The sequence below is a fragment of the Geotrypetes seraphini genome, chromosome 6 (assembly GCF_902459505.1).
Source record: "Geotrypetes seraphini chromosome 6, aGeoSer1.1, whole genome shotgun sequence".
NCBI classification, from domain to species: domain Eukaryota; kingdom Metazoa; phylum Chordata; class Amphibia; order Gymnophiona; family Dermophiidae; genus Geotrypetes; species Geotrypetes seraphini.
In genome coordinates, this window is record NC_047089.1 from 223,799,620 (window position 1) to 223,819,931 (window position 20,312).

General features: G+C 45.5%; 1 protein-coding gene across 5 annotated transcripts in view; it reads left to right on the plus strand.

Annotated features, from left to right (window-relative positions):
* Nucleotides 1-20,312, plus strand: part of AP3M2 (adaptor related protein complex 3 subunit mu 2) — an 88,362-nt gene that overhangs the window by 59,307 nt on the left and 8,743 nt on the right. For all 5 annotated transcript variants that reach the window (XM_033949343.1, XM_033949346.1, XM_033949344.1 and 2 more), the window contains 3 exons: nucleotides 11,777-11,862; nucleotides 12,092-12,225; nucleotides 19,732-19,939. In XM_033949343.1, the coding sequence (XP_033805234.1) occupies nucleotides 11,777-11,862; nucleotides 12,092-12,225; nucleotides 19,732-19,939 (428 nt within the window). The remainder of the gene's footprint in view (nucleotides 1-11,776; nucleotides 11,863-12,091; nucleotides 12,226-19,731; nucleotides 19,940-20,312) is intronic.

Sequence of the window (20,312 nt, forward strand, 5' to 3'; positions counted from 1 at the left end):
CACTTCAAGGGGGAGAGGAGAGTCGGGGCGGGCGAAAGGAGAGTCGGGGTGGCCAGAGGAGAGTCGTGGCAGGCGAAAGGAGAGTCGGGCGGCGACGGGAGAGTTGGGGCGGCATGCGCGGTATACGGGTGTGCGCGGTATATAAAAATTTATTTACATAAATTTGTGTTCCCTGTGCGCTATACCCGTGTGCGCGTTTTACATGGGTGTGCGGTATATGAGTGAAAATACGGTAAGTCCTCACGCACAAAGGTGGACGAGAAACCACTGCAGCTCCTTCTGACTCTGGATGAGTCACTTAACCCCACATTGCCTCAGGTAAAAAATAAGAACCTGTGTGTAAGACCAGTGCTACTACTATTAATTATTTCTATAGTTCTACCAGACATATGCAGCGCCATCCAGAGTCACAAAGAAACAGTCCCTGCTCAAAGAACTTACAATCTAAACCAGTGTGTCTCAAATTGTGTGCACACTAGTGTCCCTCCTGAGATTCCTAGTGTGCCACGGCACACTGAGGAGGAAGAGAGGCGCCTGCCAGCTGACTTCCCTACGCGGTACGGCGCCAGCGCTGCCCGATTTGCCAAAGGCCTCCATGTTTCCCCCTTCTCTCTAGCGTCCTCCAGCTTCTTCCCCGGCCTCCCGGTCTCACCTTTAAAGCTAATTACAGCAGCCTGCAGAGAATCGCCGGTAGATAAAATGATTTTATTTTCAATATAGTGATTGACATGTGTCAGTTTTGAGAATTTCTATCTGCTGTGGATATTGTGTGTATATGAAAAAATGAATGGAAAAAATTGCATTACATTAGTAAAGGGGATGGGATCTGGGGCAGAGCTTGGGTGGGCCTAGGGAGGTCTGTGGTCGGGGTACTCGGTTGATATGTGTTAGACTTAGGGGCTACTTAGCTTGAAGTAGTTGAGAAACACTGCTGTAGGCAATCAGCTGACGCCAGTGCCTCTCTTTCTCTCTGGCCCTCTTCCCTACTGGCGTCTCATGGCCTATCTGGAGGGCCTCTGCATATGCACAGACGTCGACATGATGATGTCACGCATACACGTGATGTCATCACGGCGATGTCCATGCACTTCTGGGTGCCTCAAGCCATGGTCACTACCTTTAGTGTGCCCCGGCTCGAGAAAGTTTGAGAGACACTGCTCTAAACAGACAAGACAGACGAACAGGATATCATGGATACAGTTAAGGGGAACTATTAATCTGCTGGCTTGGTTGGTGGGCAGTAAGGAGTAGGGTTATAGATTGAAAGCTATATCAAAAAGGTGGGTTTTCAGTCTGCTGTTAAAGTAAACTAAGGGACATGGCATGGTGAACAAACTCAGGTACACTTCTTACATTACATTACATTACATTAGTGATTTCTATTCCGCCTATGCCTTGCGGTTCTAGGCGGATTACAAATTATAAGAGATCTGGACATTACCGAGAGAATTGCGTAACAACGATTATCTAGAGAAATTACATAACAGTGATTCATGTACTTTACATGGTGTGGTAGAGGATTCAATTGTAAGAATTACATAGCAGAGAATCAAGTGATAACAGGATACAGTAGAGAATATCAGTATATACGGGTTACAGACTAGAAGTTACCTAATAATGACGTAAGAAGTTTGTTGGATAGTGAGGTAAATGCTTATATAGGAGTCAGAATATGTTTGGAAGGAAAGGTTCTAGGAGATGACTAATGTGTTATTCAATAGAGGGAGAGCTTGTGCGAAAGGGGAGGATATTAGTTGGTAAGGACGTGTTTTTTGAATAGAAATGTTTTGATTTCTCTTCGAAACACTTTGATGTCTGTTGTGTTGATCATTAGTTTGGTGATGGTGGGGTCAATTTTCGATGCCTGTGTCGCTAGAAGGCTGTCGTATAGTTTCTTACGTCGGGTTCCATTATGAGGGGGAAAGGTGAATAGGTTTTGAGTTCTTCTTGATCTGGATGAGTGGTAGCGGTATAGGCGGTTGTTTAGGTAACAGGGGGCAGTTCCATGGGTTACTTTAAATAGTAGACAATAGAACTTGAATTGAGTTCTTGCTTTTATCGGAAGCCAGTGAGAGTCTACATAGGCGGGAGTGATGTGGTCAAATTTGCTGAGACAGTAGATGAGTCTGATGGCTGTGTTCTGAACGGTCTGTAGTTGTTTTATCATGTTGTTTGGGCATGGTAGGTAGAGGCTGTTGCAGTAATCCAAGGTACTGAGTGTGAGGGATTGTACAATGATCTTGTAGTGTTCTTTGGTAAAGAACTTTCTTATTTTTCTTAGGTTTCGCATGGTGAAGAATGCCTTCTGTATGACTTTGTGTATCTGTGTCTGCATAGTGCAGCGTCTGTCTAATTGTATTCCTAGAATTTTGAGAGTGCTCTGTATGGGATATTTGATTGCGTTTACTTCCAGTTCTGTTATAGATGGCTTTTGTTCCTTCTCTAGTAGTAGGAATTTGGTTTTCTCTGCATTCAGTTTCAGCTTATGGTTCATCATCCATTTTTCTACTGTTTCCAGTGTTGTTTTTAGGTGTCCATTGGAGCTGGGGTCTTGGATGTCAAATGGGAGAATGATGGTTATGTCATCTGCGTAGCTGAAAGAAGTTATATTTAGGGCGTCTAGGACAGTGCCTAAGGAAGCTATGAAGAGGTTGAATAGTATGGGCGATAGTGGGGATCCTTGTGGTACTCCGCAGGGGTTTGTCCAGGGGTCGGATAAAATATCTTTTGACTTAACTCTATATGATCTTGTTTGAAGGAATCCTTGGAACCAGTTGTGAACTTTACCAGGCCTTAGATTAAGTGGGGATGGGCAGACCCGCTATGCCTAAGGCCTGATTGGTCCAGGCTTCTAGAGCCTGGGCCAATCAGGCCTTAGGCTTTGGCGGGATGGGCCGGGAAGGGGTGGGCCCGCTTCATTTCGACGAGGCGTGCCTGCCGGCTCAAGACGTGCAAGACCCTTCTAAGAACAGGTTTGGTGGAGTGGAGGTTTGGGGGGGTTAGCGCCGGGGGGGTGCGTCTTCGGGCAGGAGGGATTGGGCACCCTTCTGCCAGCTATCGATATTGTCGGGGAGGGGATCGGTAATGTCGGGGGGGACGGTCGGTAGTGTCAGGGGGGGGGGCGGTCGGTAGTGTCGGGGGGGGTGCGTCTTCGGGCAGAGGGTTTGGGCACCCTCCTGGTCAGGGGGCCGCGGCCCGCTATACTTATAGCGGCAGAGAGATCCTTTGCCGCGATAAGTATAGCGGCCGCGTCTACTTACAATGTAGGCCAGCATTTTGCTGGCCTACATTTTAAGCTTCTCCTCTACTAGGGAGACGCATAGGGCCGCCTAGGTTCAGCCTAAGGCCCGCCTAAGGCCATTAGACGAGCTTAGGCATCTTGCGGGTCTCCCTAGGCTCCCGGAGGTGCCTTCAGGCTTGCCTGGGGAGCATTTTTTTTTTAAACGTGCATCCCGATTGGCTGATTAGACAGCTGTAGGACGCCTAAAATCGGGATGCACTTTAGAGAATCAGGGCCTAAGTGTCCAAATTAGTGCTTGCTGTCGTTCAGGGTAAGTTACTGCACTCATGTGCATACATCAGGCACTAACTTCTTAGCATACTAGTTTCAGGATCCTGCTGGGTAGTCTTGACCCTGATTGGGGGTTGGGCTTAATAGGCCTTTGATCTGACTTACTATGGCAGTGTTTTTCAACCTTTTTTGGGCAAAGGCACACTTGTTTCATGAAAAAAATCACGAGGCACACCACCATTAGAAAATGTTTAAAAATTTAACTCTGTGTCTATATTGACTATATATAAAGTAATTCTCTTGAATAGGAATCAAATAAACACAAAGAAAGTATTTTATAATTACTTTATTATGAAATATCAAGTAAACAGAATAGTGAAAAATTATAAAATACTTTATTCAGTGCGAAACCTGGGCCTGTTTGGCTGAACACAAAGCTGATATTCTGGCTGGAATCGAAGAAAGACACACACGTAGCTCTTCGTCAACAGCTCTCAGTCTCTCTCTGTATTTGGTTTTTATAGCATACAAAAATAGACAAATATACCCTCCATCCTTTTTATTAAACCACAATAGCAGTTTTTAGTGCAGGGAGCTGCTCTGAATGCCCAGCGCTGCTCTTGACGCTCATAAGCTCCCTGCGCTAAAAACCACTATTGCGGTTTAGTAAAAGGTGACCATATTGTAAAATATAGACAGCAGATATAAATTCAGAACTGTGCATAGTAAGTGAAGGGAAGTTTTCATCTCTGGGAATTTACCCAGTTAACTATTAAGTTATTTGGGCAAATTCCTTTGAAAACTGTGGTAATACTGCCTCCACTTTGCTAAATTTAAAATAAAATCATTTTTCCTACCTTGTCTGGTGATTTCTGGTTGCACTTTCTTCTTCTGACTGTGCATCCAATCTTTCTTCCCTTCTATCAGCCTGTATGCTTTCTCTCCTCCACACCTCATTCCCTCCCCCAACTTTTTCTTCCTCTCTCCCTGACCTTTCTTTCTTTTTTTCTGTTTCTCTTCTTTCCTTCTGTTTCCCTGCCTGCCCCCTTTCTTTCTTTCTCCCTGCCGTTCCCCAAGCCACTGCCATTGCCGCTGCCATCGGGGAACAGGACCCACCAATGGATAACAGGCCCCAAAGCCGACGCCGACGCATGCTCTCCCTGACGTCAATTCTGCTATCGGAGAGGAAGTTCCGCCCAGCCAGGCAGTGATTGGCTGGCCCGAACTTCCTCTCCGACTGCAGAATTGACGTCGGGGAGAAGAAGACTTATCGGCTCAATAGATTAGATCGCCAAGACAAAGTGAGTCCTGGGTGATCGACTCACGGAGGGAAGGGAGGTTCAAAGAGACGCGCATATGCCGGACTTTGGGTGGGAAGAAATAATGGGTCTGAAAATAGAGGAGAGGGAGAGAGATGATGGACTATAGGTTTTAGGGAGGGAAGGAACAGAAAGGGAGAGAAGTTGGACACAAGGGATGGAGTGGAGGGGGGGGAAATAGAGATACTGGATAGGAGGGTAGTTGGGAAAAGAAAGGGAGAAATGGTGGACCCTGGGGTGCTGGGGAAGGAGGGCGAGATGCTGGATGAAAGGGTAGTTAAGAAAAGGTGGATCTGTGGAGGGAGACAAAAAAAAGGAAAGATGCCAGACCTCCTGGGGAGGGAAGGGAAACGGAAGGGGAGGACAGAGATGGCAGATGGATGGTTAGTACGAAGAAAGAAGGAGACCCTTGCAAGCATGTTATCAGAAGACAACCAGAACCTTGTACCAACAAGATTTGAAAAATAACCAGACAACAAAAGGTAGAAAAACTAATTTTATTTTCTGTTTTGTGATTACAATTTGTCAGATTTGAAATTTGTATCCTGCCAGAGCTGGTGTTAGACCGTAAACGTGAGCTAGGATTTAACAGAGAGAGGAAAAGTCCTTTTTGTTTCTTTATTTTATTTACACCACAGCGCCAGTGTGGTTAGGAGAAGCCAAAGGGGGATGAAAAAGCTATAAAATAAACCCATCATTGGGCAGGAAAATCGAATCGAAAAACCAATTCAATAGGCTGAATCGAATCAAAATTTTTTTCCTGAATCGGGCAGCACTAGTTTGTGCTACTGTCTTAGACTTTTCTTCCTTCTATTTTTGTGAATGGCAAGGCTGAGGATGTCAGAGAGTTCAGTTAAAATATGTGCTTTATAAGAAAATATAATAATGTGTTTTATAAAGTTTATAAGTATTGGTGGCCTACCCAGTGAGGTGTTCCTAGTGGAGGTGGTGGTGGCAGTGTGTCAATGTGTTGAGAGGAAGAGGTGGTCTGGGAAATTCTGCTGAGCAAACTCCAGGCCCATTTCCATCCCCCAGTTAGTCCACTCCACTCCACTCAACTGGTTCACACACTGAGTGGGTCTTTGGGTGTTGTGCCTGGGTAGTTGTTTTGGGATCTCTTCCAGTGGTTTGTCAGTATCTCCTTGTGGTCCAAGGAAGGAAACTTTGTTAACCTTAGCATTGACCTCCAGAATATGTTTGTAACAGCGCTACTTGTGTGGCATTAGGCTATGTAGTGATCGAAAGAAAAAACCAGACCTTTAGACATTTTTGAACTATATGGTGGGTGTATGAGGAGATTCACATTTCCTGCACAGCTAAGTCCGTGTGAAGTTACCTTGTGCTGTATTTGACATCTAGCAAGGTCTCTGTTTGGAAGGAAAGATCTAAGCTTAAAAATGAAGTGGCCAGAAGTTATGGTAAAAGCAGATAGCGTAGCTGGTTTTAAGAAAGATTTGGACAAATTCCTGGAGGAAAAGTCCATAGTCTGTTATTAAGACATGGGGGAAGCATCTGCTTGCCCTGGATCGGTAGCATGAAATGTTGCTACTCTTTGGGTTTTGATCAGGTACTAGTGACCTGGATTGGCTACCATGAGAATGGGCTACTGGCATGATGGACCATTGGTCTGACCCAGTTAGGCTATTCTTATGTTATGTTCTCATCTGTAGGGGCCTTTGTTTTCACTTCTTATTTTAATGTATATTTTTTTCTGGGAACTTATCAGTATTTTTTATAATGGGAACAAAAATGGAAGAGAATTAATGTGTGTGGAATGGGGGGTAACTAATTTCTTCAGCTAAATAATTCAATCCACCTCAACCAGACATAGGAGAACTCACGCACCATTCACACACCCTCCAACCAAAAACGTCAAAAGAAAAAAAACTGTTCAACAACCTTCTAGCCATTCGAGCTGCAACACTCGACCCCCAACTCTACAACCTATTGACCTCGACCACAGACTACAAAACCTTCAAAAAAGAAATAAAAACCCTTCTATTTAAAAAACACATAAAACTGAACTAACACAATCAGAACTGTCCCAAGCATCACCTGCAATTACTCCATGACAATTCAGACATAATTTATGTTATGTTTTGTTTGGAATAATGGTTACATATGAGGTTCAATAAAATAAAATTTTAACTTCCTGTTTCTATTCTGACCATTTATTCCATTTCATGGTTATTAGAAAAAATATTTTTTTACATGGGGTGTCAAAAAATGATGGGCCCTGGGTGCCACATACCCTAGGTACGCCACTGCCTCTGACTTACTTTCTCTGCAGTAGAGTCAGCAGCCACGCTGAGGTGCAGGAAGATCCCGCGATGACTCGTCTGCTGGCTCTGCTCCGGAAGAAGTAAGTTACGTCGGAGGGGGTGGACCCGGCAGACGCAGTCATTGCGGGACTTTGCCGCAACTCCCTGAATCTGCCAGGTCCACCCCCTCCGACGTAACTTACTTCTTCCAGAGCAGAGCCAGCAGACGAGTCATCACGGGACCCTTCAGCATGCAGCTGCCGAGTCCACTCCAGAGCAAGTACGTCGGAGTAGGGTGGACTGGCAGCCGGCAGCTACAATCATCGCGGGACCTTGCTGCATGAAGGGAGAGAAAGGAGCAGGACTGCTGGAATGGAAGAGTGGTGGAGGGAAAGAAAGGGGGCAGGGTGGTATGGAAGGGTGGTGCTGATGGAATTGATGTACAGAGAAAGGGGAGAGACATAAGGGGGAAAGATATTGGAGGGAAAGAAAGGGAGCAGATGCTGATTGAAGAGGGGTGGATGGAGAGAGAAAGGGCAGACATTGGATGGTAGTGGGGAGCCTATGCTGGATGGAAGTGCAGATGGGAGAGATAAGGGAGCAAATGCAGGAAGGAAATGGGAGGAGAGAAAGAGGGGAGCAGACGCTGGATGGAAGTGGACAGAAAGAGGAGAAGGTACTAGATGGAAGGGTTAGAGAAAGAGGGTACATGATGGAAGGAGGGAATAAATAAAAGGAGGGCACATGATGGGGAGAAAAGGACTGAGTTAGGAAAACACTGGAGGGGTGAGGGAAAGAAGTGGCAAGCTTTAGGTAGACAGTAAAAAAGGAAATTGATGAGAGCGTAGTAAGTACGTAATCTAGACAGATGCAGAAAATAAATTGAAAAGGAAAATGAGGGGAAAAAGGGAAAGGGATTGCAGAGGAGAGGTGTGGGAGAAGGAAGGAGAGGAGAGAGATGCCAGACCAATGGGGGTGATAGGAGAGATGGACGGGGGAGGCATACAGTTTCTGAAGGGGGCATAGAAGTAGAGAAGATGTCATATAGAGGAAGAGAGACGGCAGACAGTGGATGGAAGGAAGAGAGTTACAAGAAGATGAGGAAAGCAGAAACCACAGAAGACAAAGGTAGAAAAAATTTTCTATGTATTTATTGCTTTGGGAAACATGTGTCACTGTTTCTGTGGTGCATTGTATGCAGAGTCTAGCTTCTTGCTGGTTCAATTTAACCTTTGTCTATGTATTTCTATTTTATCCCCCCTTTTACAAAACTGTGGAGCGTTTTTTAGCGCCAGCTGTCGTGATAGCAGCTCTGATGTTCAGAATATGAGCGTCAGAGCTGTTACCTCCGTGGCTAAAATCCATACTACAGTTTTGTAAAAGAGGGAGGGGTTAATTTGTGATTTCATATTCCATACTAGGCAAAGGTATTTTGTGTGTTCGAAAGACATGGTTTTTTGTTAGGATTGACTGCAGGATTGATCTGTACTAGTCTGGCTTGTTTAGTTTTACAATGGGTGTATTGATGTTGTACTGCTCATTGCAGTATGTAAGATGCTGCCTTTTCCTAGGTATTCATGTGTGACATGTGGATTGTTACTAAAAATCATGTTTTCATACAGATTGGGGGGTGTCAAAAAATAATGGGCCCCGGGTGTCACATATGCTAGGTACGCCACTGGACCACAAACTAAAACTAAATCTGGACAAAACAAACTTCAACCTACTCAAAAATAACAAAACCCCAACAGTAACAAACCTTGTCATAAACTCTACAACATACCACATCCAACTCATTTGAAAACTCCTGGGAGTGCTAATAAACAGAGGCTGTACAACGCAGCCACAAATCAACAAAACAATAAAAAAAATCATTCGCAGTCATGAGAAACCTGAGGCAAGTCAGAAAATTATTCGACAGAAAACAATTCCAACTCTTGGTACAATCCCTAATCCTAGGTCTAATAGACCAATGTTTTTCAACCTTTTTACACCCGTGGACCAGCAGATATAAAATAATTATTTTGTGGACCAGCAAACTACTAAGACCGAAATAAAAAAACATATTTCCGCAAGCTCGGTCCCCACAAACCATCTGATCCCTTCTGCACAAGCCTCAGTTATGATTTTATATTGAATGTATTTTATTAAAGTATAAAAAGAAACAATATTCTGTACAATTGTCATTTTATAAATATAAATATTCAGAGCAAGGACCAACAAAACCCCTGTCTCCCCTCCCCTTCACATATATCCCCTCTACTATCAAGAAAACTGAACAAGCCAAATTATTACAGAATGCTACACAGAAATATCATGCTAACAGAGTACTGCAGTCACACATGATAGGAATAGTGTTAGCCTTTGCAGTCCCCAGTTATGTCTCTAGCAGAATATATATTTCAAATCTGATATATTGTAATGACAAAATAGAAATAAAATGATTTTTTTCTACCTTTTGTGGTCTCTGCTTTCATCTTCTTTTCACTCTTTTCTTTCCAGCGTCTGCCCATTCCATCTACTGTCTGCTCTCTCCCCCTTCCATATGTATCTGACTTCTTTCTATGCCCCTCTCCCCTTTCTATCCAGCCTGTGCCTCCTCTCTCCTTTTTACATCATTCATTCCAGCTTCACTGCTTTCTTCATTTTTATCTCTCCTACACCAGATCTAGCATCTTTATCCCTCTCTCATTTCTCTGCTGACCCCCTTTCCAGCATCAATCTCTCTCTACTTTCTCATTCCTCTTTCTCTCCCCTTTCCCTCATCGGATCTCTCCATTCCACCCTGACCCCTGACCCCCTTCCCCTCCTGTAATCTCCCTGCCAGCTGTTTCCTTCCTTTTTTCCTTCTCCCTTCCCTCCTCCCCCCTATCCAACATTAACTCTCTTCCCATCCATTTCCTTCCTCCCCTCCCAGTAGCATCTCTTCTTCTACCTCCCTCCAGGTCCAGTAGCAGCTCTCCCTTTATCCAACAGCTTCCCAGCCTCCAACAGTAGTTTCCTCTCCTTACAGCAGCTCTCAGTACTTGCCTGCAGCAGTGATTTCTTGAGGCAGCCTTGGGTCCGTTGCCACCTCTGAGGAAAGGGGAAGTTGCCAAAGTGAATCACTGCCCTGGTAAGTACAGAGCTGCTAGGAGAGGAGACAGCCACTGTTGAAGGCTCCCTATGATCTTACTCCTGCTGTGCCCTGCACATTCGCGACCCCCCCAAGCCGGCAAAAACAGCGTTGCACCGCAGGCCCTGATGAGCCGGAGGCCCCTACCCGCCGCATCCTGCACATCCTGCATGTGGGTAGAATCTCAGCATAGACGCGTTGTCCTCCCCGCATACGCTGACCATCTCCTCTCTGCCTGCACTTTCCCCACGGCCCTCTTTGGAGACTCGGCAGGGGCAGCGATCAACACAGGCTGCCAATGTCAGGACCTTCCCTCTCTGAATCCCGCCTATTTTGTTTCAACTTCCTGTTTCTGCATAGGCGAGACTCACAGAGGGAATGCCCGATGTCGGCAGCCTGTCTTGATCGCCCGAGGCTGGGAGGAACAGAAGATTTCCACAAACACTACTGGGGCAGGAAATTTAACGGCGTCGATCTTGCCGGCCCTGTGCGGACCGGCAGGAATTTTCTGCGGACCGTTACCGGTCCGCTGACCGGCGATTGAAGAACTATGTAATAGACTACTGCAACATACTATATCTCCCCTGCACAGAAACCATGATAAAACAACTACAAACAATACAAAACACAGCCCTAAGACTGGTCTACTCACAGAAGAAATTCGACCACGTTACAGAGGCATACCACGAATCACATTGGCTCCCAATACAAGCAAGAGTATACTTCAAATTTTACTGCCTACTATTTAAAGCAATAAACGGAGACAGCCCAGCCTATTGGAACAATCGACTAATTCAATCCACCTCAACCAGACATAGGAGAACCCACGCACCATTCACACACCCTCCAACCAAAAACGTCAAAAGAAAAAAATTGTACGACAACCTCCTAGCCACTCGAGCTGCAACACTTGACCTCCAATTCTACAACCTATTGACCTCGACCACAGACTACAAAACCTTCAAAAAAGAAATAAAAACCCTTCTATTCAAAAAAAACACATAAAACTGAACTAACTCAATCAGAAATGTCCCGAGCATCACCTGCAACTACTCCATAAGTACTTCTAATACTATGACAATTCCTTTGCAACTCAAAGAAATGTACAAACTACTCCCTAAATATCTCTAATATCCTGACAATCCATTTGTAATCCGCCTTGAACCGCAAGATAATGACGGAATAGAAATCCCTAATGTAATATTGAGATCTTTAAGTCTGTCTCCCTACACCTTATGATGTAGACCATCAACCATTGTAGTAGCCTTCCTCTGAACTAAAAAATACTTGAATTAGCCAATCAAAATGTCTGGTGAACCTTGACATTGATACTTGGCTCGAGAACTTATAGCCATAAGCGAGAGGGTGTGAGGTAGAGAAACATTTGTAGCAAGAAGCTAATTAATCAAAAGCTATTATTATGCTTCAAAAACCAGCTCTTTCCAGCCTAATTAGGCTACAGTGCTTTGTAGGATTTGGGAAGTGAGTAAAACATTGTCTGTTCTCAGTTCATAGTCTTTGATTTCTGCTCATGCCAGCTATTCTTTCTTTATGACTTTGTCCTCTACAGGTTCCACAGTGACTGCAGAAATACAAGGTGTGATTGATGCCTGCGTGAAACTGACAGGGATGCCTGACCTCACCCTTTCCTTCATGGTAAAACTGAGACTCATTGGGAAGATAGCCTAGGGCTGAAGAGGGACACAAATATGGTGGCACTGGGATTTACACACACAGCTTGGGGATGCCAAAAGTTGATTAATGATTGGAAGCAAAGAGAACCTAACTTAGACACTTTCAATAGCAACGGGACATAGATGCAAGGACAGATGGGAGTGTTGATTGCCCAGCCAGCCATTAAACTTCTGGTTTTTTTTAATTTTAGAACCCCCGACTGCTAGATGATGTTAGCTTCCATCCATGTGTCCGTTTCAAGCGCTGGGAATCGGAGCGAATTCTGTCCTTCATTCCACCTGATGGGAACTTCCGTCTACTCTCCTATCATGTCAGTGCTCAGAAGTATGTAAGGGAACCCTATTTATTTATTTAATTCATTTCTTATCCTGTTCTCCCCAACGAGCTCAGAACAGGTTAACATACATAGAATATAGTCATGACAGGTTAACATACATAGCATACAGTCGAGAAAGGTTACAGTTGATGTATTTACAAAACAATATATTCATCTGAACTTGATCTATATAGAGGATCTAGTTCCAATATACATTTCTTTCTTCACTAGAGTTTAAGCCCGTAACATTAACGGGTGCTAAGCCTCCTTCCCTCACATGTCCCCTATTTTCAGCCCCAGCTCCAAACCAATTTTACCCTCCCCAGCCCTCTTCTCCCCCGATCCAATAGCACCTCTTCCCTGCTCCCCGTCCCTCTTCCTTGCTCCCCCAGTCCAATAGCACCTCTTCCCTGCTCCCCGTCCCTCTTCCTTGCACCCCCTGTCCCTCTTCCTTGCTCCCCCGGTCCAATAGCACCTCTTCCCTGCTCCCCGTCCCTCTTCCTTGCTCTCCCGGCCCAGTAGCACCTCTTCCCTGCTCCAGCAGCACCCCTTACCTGTTTCCCCGGTCTAGTATGCAGCGTGAACTTCGTAGGCCGCTCTGCCCCTCAGAAGTACATTCCCTCTGATGCGATTGCGTACGTCAGAGGAAATGTTCTACTGAGGTGCTGTGCGGCTGCGAAGTTTAGTAGAGCCGGCCACGATCCTCACTGGAGCAGTACCCGACCCTCAGCAGATTGAAGTCCTCCTCCCGGCAGCCGCCGCCAGCACCGCTGCACAAAGCCCTCCTCCCGGCAGCCGCCGCCAGCGCCGCTGCACGAAGCCCTCCTCCCGGCAGCCGCCGCCAGCACCACTCCACACCACCTCCTCAAGCTGCCGAATATGGCAGCTTCCTCCAGCGGTTGGTGACTGAGGGTGGGAGGAGGAGGAGGGGAGTGGCCAGAATGTTCCCTGCCACCGGGTTCTAAAATGGAACACGGCTACGGATCACACACCACAGCGGCAGGGATCACGATGTTTTCAATGCGCATGTGCCGGTAAGCTTTTATTATATAGGATTGTCATGGTCTCTTATTTCTAAACATATCCTCACACAAAGGAAGACTGTTTCTATGACTAGGACCTAGCCCCAGTCTCCTTTACACACAGGAAGAGAGTCTCTGTTGCTGGATCCCAGTGCCAGTCTCTCTCATACACACAGAGCAGATCTCTGTGCCTAGATTCTCACTCTCACATACAAAGACATATTCTCTGTAACTAGAAATTGGCTCTGCTCTCTCTAAAGCAGGGGTGTCCAACCTGTGGCCCCGGGAAATATTTTGCGCGGCCCTGGTCAAGGGCGAGGCAGTGTTTTCCTCTGCTGCCCCTGGGTGTTTACCGTCATGCCGGCTCCCTCCTCTTTCTTGCTGCAGGGTTCGCGCGTTTGTGCGACCCCAGAAAAAAATTTTTCGGCCAATGCAGCCCAGGGAAGCCAAAAGGTTGGACACCCCTGCATCTAAAACAAAGAGTCTTTGTGACTAGATATAAGGTTCAGTTTTGCTCTGTGTTTGGATCCCAGCCCTAGTCTCTCAGACACAGGGAGCGGAGTCTCTATAGCTAGCACCTAAGCTCACTCTCTCTTTCCCACAAGTCAGGTGTCCATGACTGGTTGCCAGCCCCAGTACCTCTCATACACAGGGAATGTTTTGCTGAAGGCTCTGTGTCAATACCCAACAAACCCAGACAACAATTAATGTGCAACAATATTTTTAGATCCTCTGTAGGCTTGATATTCTCTTTTATGCATTTCATTTAGAGATCGCATAAACCATTCTCTTCTTTGGATCTTTTTATAGATATATATATCTTTTGGTATGATAGTCATCTTAAAGTGAATCCTTAAAATAATAACATCTTTTTAGTAGAAAATTTGAATTAGGAAGCGCCTCCACTGACATGACCAAGGGCTCCTTTTACTAAGGTGCGCTAGCATTTTTAGCGCACGCAGCAGATTAGCGTCGCTAACCCCACGCTACGCGGCTAGAACTAATGCCAGCTTAATGCTGGCGTTAGCGTCTAGCGCGCGCTATCCTGCACGTTAATGCCCTAACGCAGCTTAGTAAAAGAAGCCCCAAGTTTCATTACTTTTTCTTCAGGGTCGAGACTCCCGTTGTAATATTCTGAAAATTATGCTGAAGGCTCTGTCATGTGCAGGGAGAGGTCATCTGTGACCAGAACTAAGCCCCAGTCCCTCTTACACAATCTGAGAGAAGATCCCAGCCCCAGTCTCCCCTCCCCCCCCACCCCCTCCACCCCACAGAGGATCAGTTCTCTTTGACTGGATCATAGAAATAGAGAATATTGAAGACAAATAAAGACCGTATAGCTTTATCCATGCCAACTACCATCCCTTCCTCTCCCTTAGAGATCCTATGTACTTGTTTCAAGCTTGTTTGAATTCAGATAGTCTTCATCTCCACCAGGATGCTGTTCCATGAATTCATCACCCTTTCCATGAAGAAGTATTTTCTCAGGTTACTCTAGACATAGGCAGTAAAATGCTTTTAAGTTGGGTTTTTTTTGAGGGAGGCCCAAAAGCTCTGGCCCAGCCAAACCCTGTCCAAGCTCCACCCTAGACCCCACCCCATAATAATAATAGTACTAATCGTAATACCATTTTCTATTCATTTTTCATATATACACACACAATATAATCTTATTAACAACACATAATGGTTAACCTCAAAATTAAACTACACAAAGCACCTCAACATTCATTCCTACCAGAACACCTGGCCTTGATCACACATGCAGAACCCAGATAACCCCTATGCAAATACAGGACCACAAACTAAAAGTACACAAAAAACCCCCTAAGATGCCAGATTTTACATGCAGTACAACACCAGAGAAATAGAAAGAAATTAATTTCTTCTTAAACAGTGCGAAATATAGACAGCAGATATAAATTTTCAAAACTGACACATTTCAGTCACTAAATTGAAAATAAAATCATATTCCCTACCTTTGTCGTCTGGTGATTTTATTTTTCTAATCATCTTTTCCAGTCTCTGGTTGTACTTCCTTCTGTCTGTGCTCTTAGCTGTGTATCCAGGGCCTTCTTATCCATTTGCTGTTTTTCTCTCCTTCTTCACTTTCTGCCCTACATCCATCTTTGGCATTAACTTTCAACATTCAAATTTCTTCCATTTTTCTGCTTTCTTCTCGAAATCTATCTACTTTTCTATGCCTTCCTTTCTATCCATGTGTACCATCTCTTCCCTCTTCAACCCCATTCCAATCTATCCATAAGAAGCATTTCTTCTATCTCTCTTCCCTGCCACACCCATTACTGTGTACTGTCTCCTTCCAATCTCTTCCCTTCACTTTTTTTTCAGTTTTCAAAATTTTTATTAAGCCAGTTAAACATGTTACATTACCAGCAACAAAAAACAAAACACTCTACAGCAAAGAATAGTACAACAAACCATAATGCACCTGTGTTCTTTGGCGTCCCTTCCCTTCCATCCTTGTGCATCATCTCTTCCCTTTCTCTCCCTCTATCTCTCTCTCCTCCCCTTCCTCCTTCCTATGGTCTACCATCTTTCTCTTCTCCTTCCCACAGCCAGGCATCTCTCTCCTCTCCCATTGTCTGGCATCTCTCTCCTTCTCTTACCCCCTTCCTTCGGCCTGCTATCTCTCTCCTCTCCTTCCTGTAGTCTGGCATATCTCTCTCCCCTCCTTCCCTTCCATTCCCTGGTCTGGCATCGCTCTCTCCTTCCCATTCCGGTGGTTTAACATGTCACTACAGAATGACGACTTCTGGGGCAGGCTGACCGTGGCAGGCTCACTTCGTTGCCACTGCCAGCTACCCGAAGATTAAAAATTACGGCGTCCAAGGAGGTAGTAGGTGGGGGAGTCGGAAGAGCCATAACTGACACTTCTGACAGCCAATTTATGGGGAGGCTATGGCCCCTGTGCCCCTCCCCCTGTTTTGATGCACATGACTCCAGAGTCTGCCACCTTTCACCTTCATTATATGCCCCCTCATTCTAGAGCAGGAGTGTCAAAGTCCCTCCTTCAGGGCCGCAATCCAGTCAGGTTTTCCCTAATGAATATGCATGAGATCTATTAGCATACAATGAAAGCAGTGCATGCAAATAGATCTCATGCCTATTCATTGGGGAAATCCTGAAAACCTGACTGGATTGCAACCCTCAAGGAGGGACTTTGACACCTCTGTTCTAGAGCTTTCTGTCAGTTTAAAGAGACTTGCAGCCTATACATTTATGACACAGAAGTATTTAGACATCGCTATCATATCTCCCCTCTCCATCTTTTTTACAAAGTATACATATTGAGATTTTTAAGTCTCTTCCCATAAGCTTTATGATGAAGATCACTGACCATTTTAGTAAGCACCCTCTGAACCGACTGCATCCTTTTGAAAGTACACTTTCCAGAATTGTACACAGTACTCTAAATGAGATCTCATCAGAGACATACATGGAGATATTATCATCTCCTTTTTCCTGTTGGCCATTCCTCTTCCTATACACCCAAGCATCCTTCTGGTTTTTGCCATAACCCTTTCTACCTGTTTGGCCACCTTAAGATTATCACATATGATCACCTCCCCCCCCCCAATGCTGCCCCTCATTACCTCTCAAACATAGGAAGCAGGTCTTTGTGAATGGAACTCAGTCCCAGTCTCTTAAATACAGAGAACAAAACTGTGACCAGAATCCAGTGCCAGCCTTTCTCATACACAGGGAGTGCCTCTGTGATTGGATCCCAGCTTCAGTCTGTCTGTTTAACAGATCCAAGCTCCAGTGTCCTCAAACCAGTGGCATAGTAAGGGGGAGGGGCCAGGGGAGGTCCGTCCTGGGCACCATGTTGGTGGGGGTGCCAGCACCTCTCCTCGTCTCCGCCTCTCGCCTCTTCCCATTCCTTCCCTCCCTCCCTTCCCTTCCCCCATACCTCTAATTCAAGTTGTTGATCATGGCAGTCGGCAACATGCTCTTCGCAACTCCATCGACTCTCCTGTTGACGTCACTTCTGGGTGCCGCACATAGGAAGTGACGTCAGAGGGAGAGCCAACGGGGTTGCGAGGAGCATGTTGCTGAACACTGCAAACAACTTCAACTAGAGCAGGGGTGTCCAACCTGCGGCCCGAGGGCCGCTGCGGCCCAGTGAAGTATTTTGTGTGGCCCCGGTCGAAGGCGATGCAGTGTTTTCCTCTGCTGCCCCTGGGTGTTTACCGTCTTGCCGGCTCCCTCCTTTGTCTTGCTGCAGCACTTGTGCATTTGTGCAGCCCCATTTTTTTTGGCCAATGCGGCCCAGGGAAGCCAAAAGGTTGGACACCCCTGAACTAGAGGAATAAGGGAAGGGGGGCATGCAGCAGGCAGGAGCAGGGAAGGAGCAGAGATTGGGGGGGAGGGGCACCTCTCACCCTCGCTATGCGACTGCCTCAAACATAGAGTGATGGTCCCTGTGATTAGCTCTCAGCCCTAGCCTATTTCATACAAAGGGAGCGTCTCTGACCAGACTCCAATTCCAGTGTCGTTTTTACAGTCTCAGTCTTTCTCACAGCAATCTGTACAGACAAGTAATCTGTCTCTCGCTAGCTTTGCTTCTTGCCTTTTGTCTCTCTGTATGTTCAGATGCATAGATGTCTCAGCCAGTAGTGTAGCTAGGACTGAATGGGCCCCCTGTAACACCATCTGTCCCAAGGTAGTGGGGGAGAGGAAAGAAGAATCCCTTCAGAGCTCCAATAAATAAACCTAGCAAAAAGGAAACACATTCCAAGCCTATATAGAAAACCTGTCCCAGTAATATTTATTTATTTAAATTTTTTCTATACCGTTTAAAAGAACTAAACAGTTCACAATAGAAATAGAAACTGAAATGCAAGAAATCAGAGGTGCACGTTGCCTAAAGTTGACATATTATAATTAATAAAGTCAGAAAAAAATACTTTTTTTCAATCATTGCTGTCTGAATTTTGCTTTGATTTCAGTGTTTATTGTCTACTTTTATGTTTTTTCTTAACTGTTTTTCTAGGGTCTCCTGTCATTTTTGACATTTCTTCTGCCTCTATGTCATATCTATCTTCCTCTATGGTCCTATCCATCCTGTCCAGTGTCATCCCTATCTGTCATTGGCCCTGTCCTACCCCCATGGTGAGCATCTGCCCTCTTAGACTCTCTATCCTTCTCCATATTCTATATCTCTCCTCTATGTCTCTATCTTACTCTGTCCAGCATCATCCCTGTGCTTCATCCATGTCCAGCATGTCTTCTCTGTTCCCCTACCCCTCTTTATCGTCCCTCCTTCCTGCAGCTCCCACCCCTCATGGTCCAGCATCTCTATCTCCCTCCTTTAGTTGGTCCAGTGTTTCTTCCTTTTTCTTTCTTGGTCCATTTTCTCCCTCTCTCCCTGTTCTCCCCACCCCTGTCCAGCATCCATCCCTCTTTCTTCCTCCTATCCTTTGCGCCAGGTCTCTCTATTGTCTTTTTTATGCTTCCCCCAAGTTCAGCATCGCTCTTCACCCGCTCCCTGCCCCCATAAAGGTCTGAAATCTCTTCCCCCCTCCCCTTTACTCCTGGTCTTTCTAACTCTTTCCTTCTGCTTTCCCCACAGTCCAGCATCATCCCCTCTCCTGTGCGAGACCAGCATCTCTCTATCACCCCCCTTCATCTTCCAAACACGCAGCAAGACACCATCATAGGTAGTAGTGTCCTGCCCACAGGAAGTTATATCAGAAAGGTGGGACACAGTAGAGGAAAGGTCCCGAGCAGGGCTGGCTGGAGGCTGCTTATTCACACCACTGCCTCTACTAGCAACCCGCCACAGGTTTGGAGGATTGGGAGTGATAGAGAGATGTCAGAAGCAGAGGAAGGGAAGGATGCCAGACTTGCGAGGGAAGGGAGTAGAACAACATCATGTAGCCCCTACCTATGAGTGGCCTTGGCCCTTATACTAGGCTCACTCCATGGTAGCTATGCCTCTGGTCTCGGCCTGGGATTTTTCAGAGAACACCAGCTCTCTCTTTCCTTTTTCTTTATTCTGTCAATTGATTGTAATTCCCATATTTTGTTTTGTTTATCTTCTTCATTTTAAGTTAAAACTGCTTTAATATGTCCTTAGCCAAGACTGAGAAGCAGTATATTAAGACTTAAACTCTGTTAACAGTCACCCTGCATTTTACTGCCCATCTCTGTTGGTGGTAATGAGGTTTCCATAGTAGATGACAGCAGATGAAGACCCGAATGGTCCATCCAGTCTGCCCAACCTGATTCAATTTAAATTTTTTTGCTATTTCTGGGCAAGAATCCAAAGCTCTACCCAGTACTGTGCTTGGGTTCCAACTGCCGAAATCTCTGTTAAAACCTACTCCAGCCCATCTACACCCTCCCAGCCACTGAAGCCCTCCCCAGCCCATCCAATCGATGAACTGTTCAGTAGGGAAAGCTGTACTATATATTTTTTCTGTGTTAAGGTGCCTCGTACTATATTTCTCATGGTTTTGATTGCAGCCTGGTGGCAATTCCCGTTTATGCGAAACATGTGATCAATTTCCGGGACAGCAGTTCTACTGCCCGCTTTGAAATCACAGTGGGACCCAAACAGACCATGGGAAAAATTGTAGAAGCTGTGACGGTCACCAGCCAAATGCCAAAGGGAGTCTTAAATATGACTCTGACCCCTTCCCAGGGGACTTACACTTTTGACCCTGTTACCAAGGTGAGAAGCACGAGCTAATGGTGAGGTTGCTGCTGGGAGTTCATGGTGTATGCATGCTGCGTATGTGAAAGAGGAGGGATTAAGAAAATCAGCTGATATGAGTTCCATTTTAATGAGACCTAAGAATAGGACTTTCAAGGATGGTGCAAGTATGGTTCGTAAAGATTAGGGGGGGAATTGAAATAGACACAGTTGGGTAAGGGACGCAAAATATGTAGAGATGTCTTATCTAAATAATACAACCAATGTGCTCCAAACAGTGCTTTTCCTATTTATTAATTTCTTTTTATCAGGTCCTCAGAACATTCTTTTAGCCAAAACCTTTACAGGCATACAGCACTATAGCTCTTCATAGGCCCATATTTTGTATTTC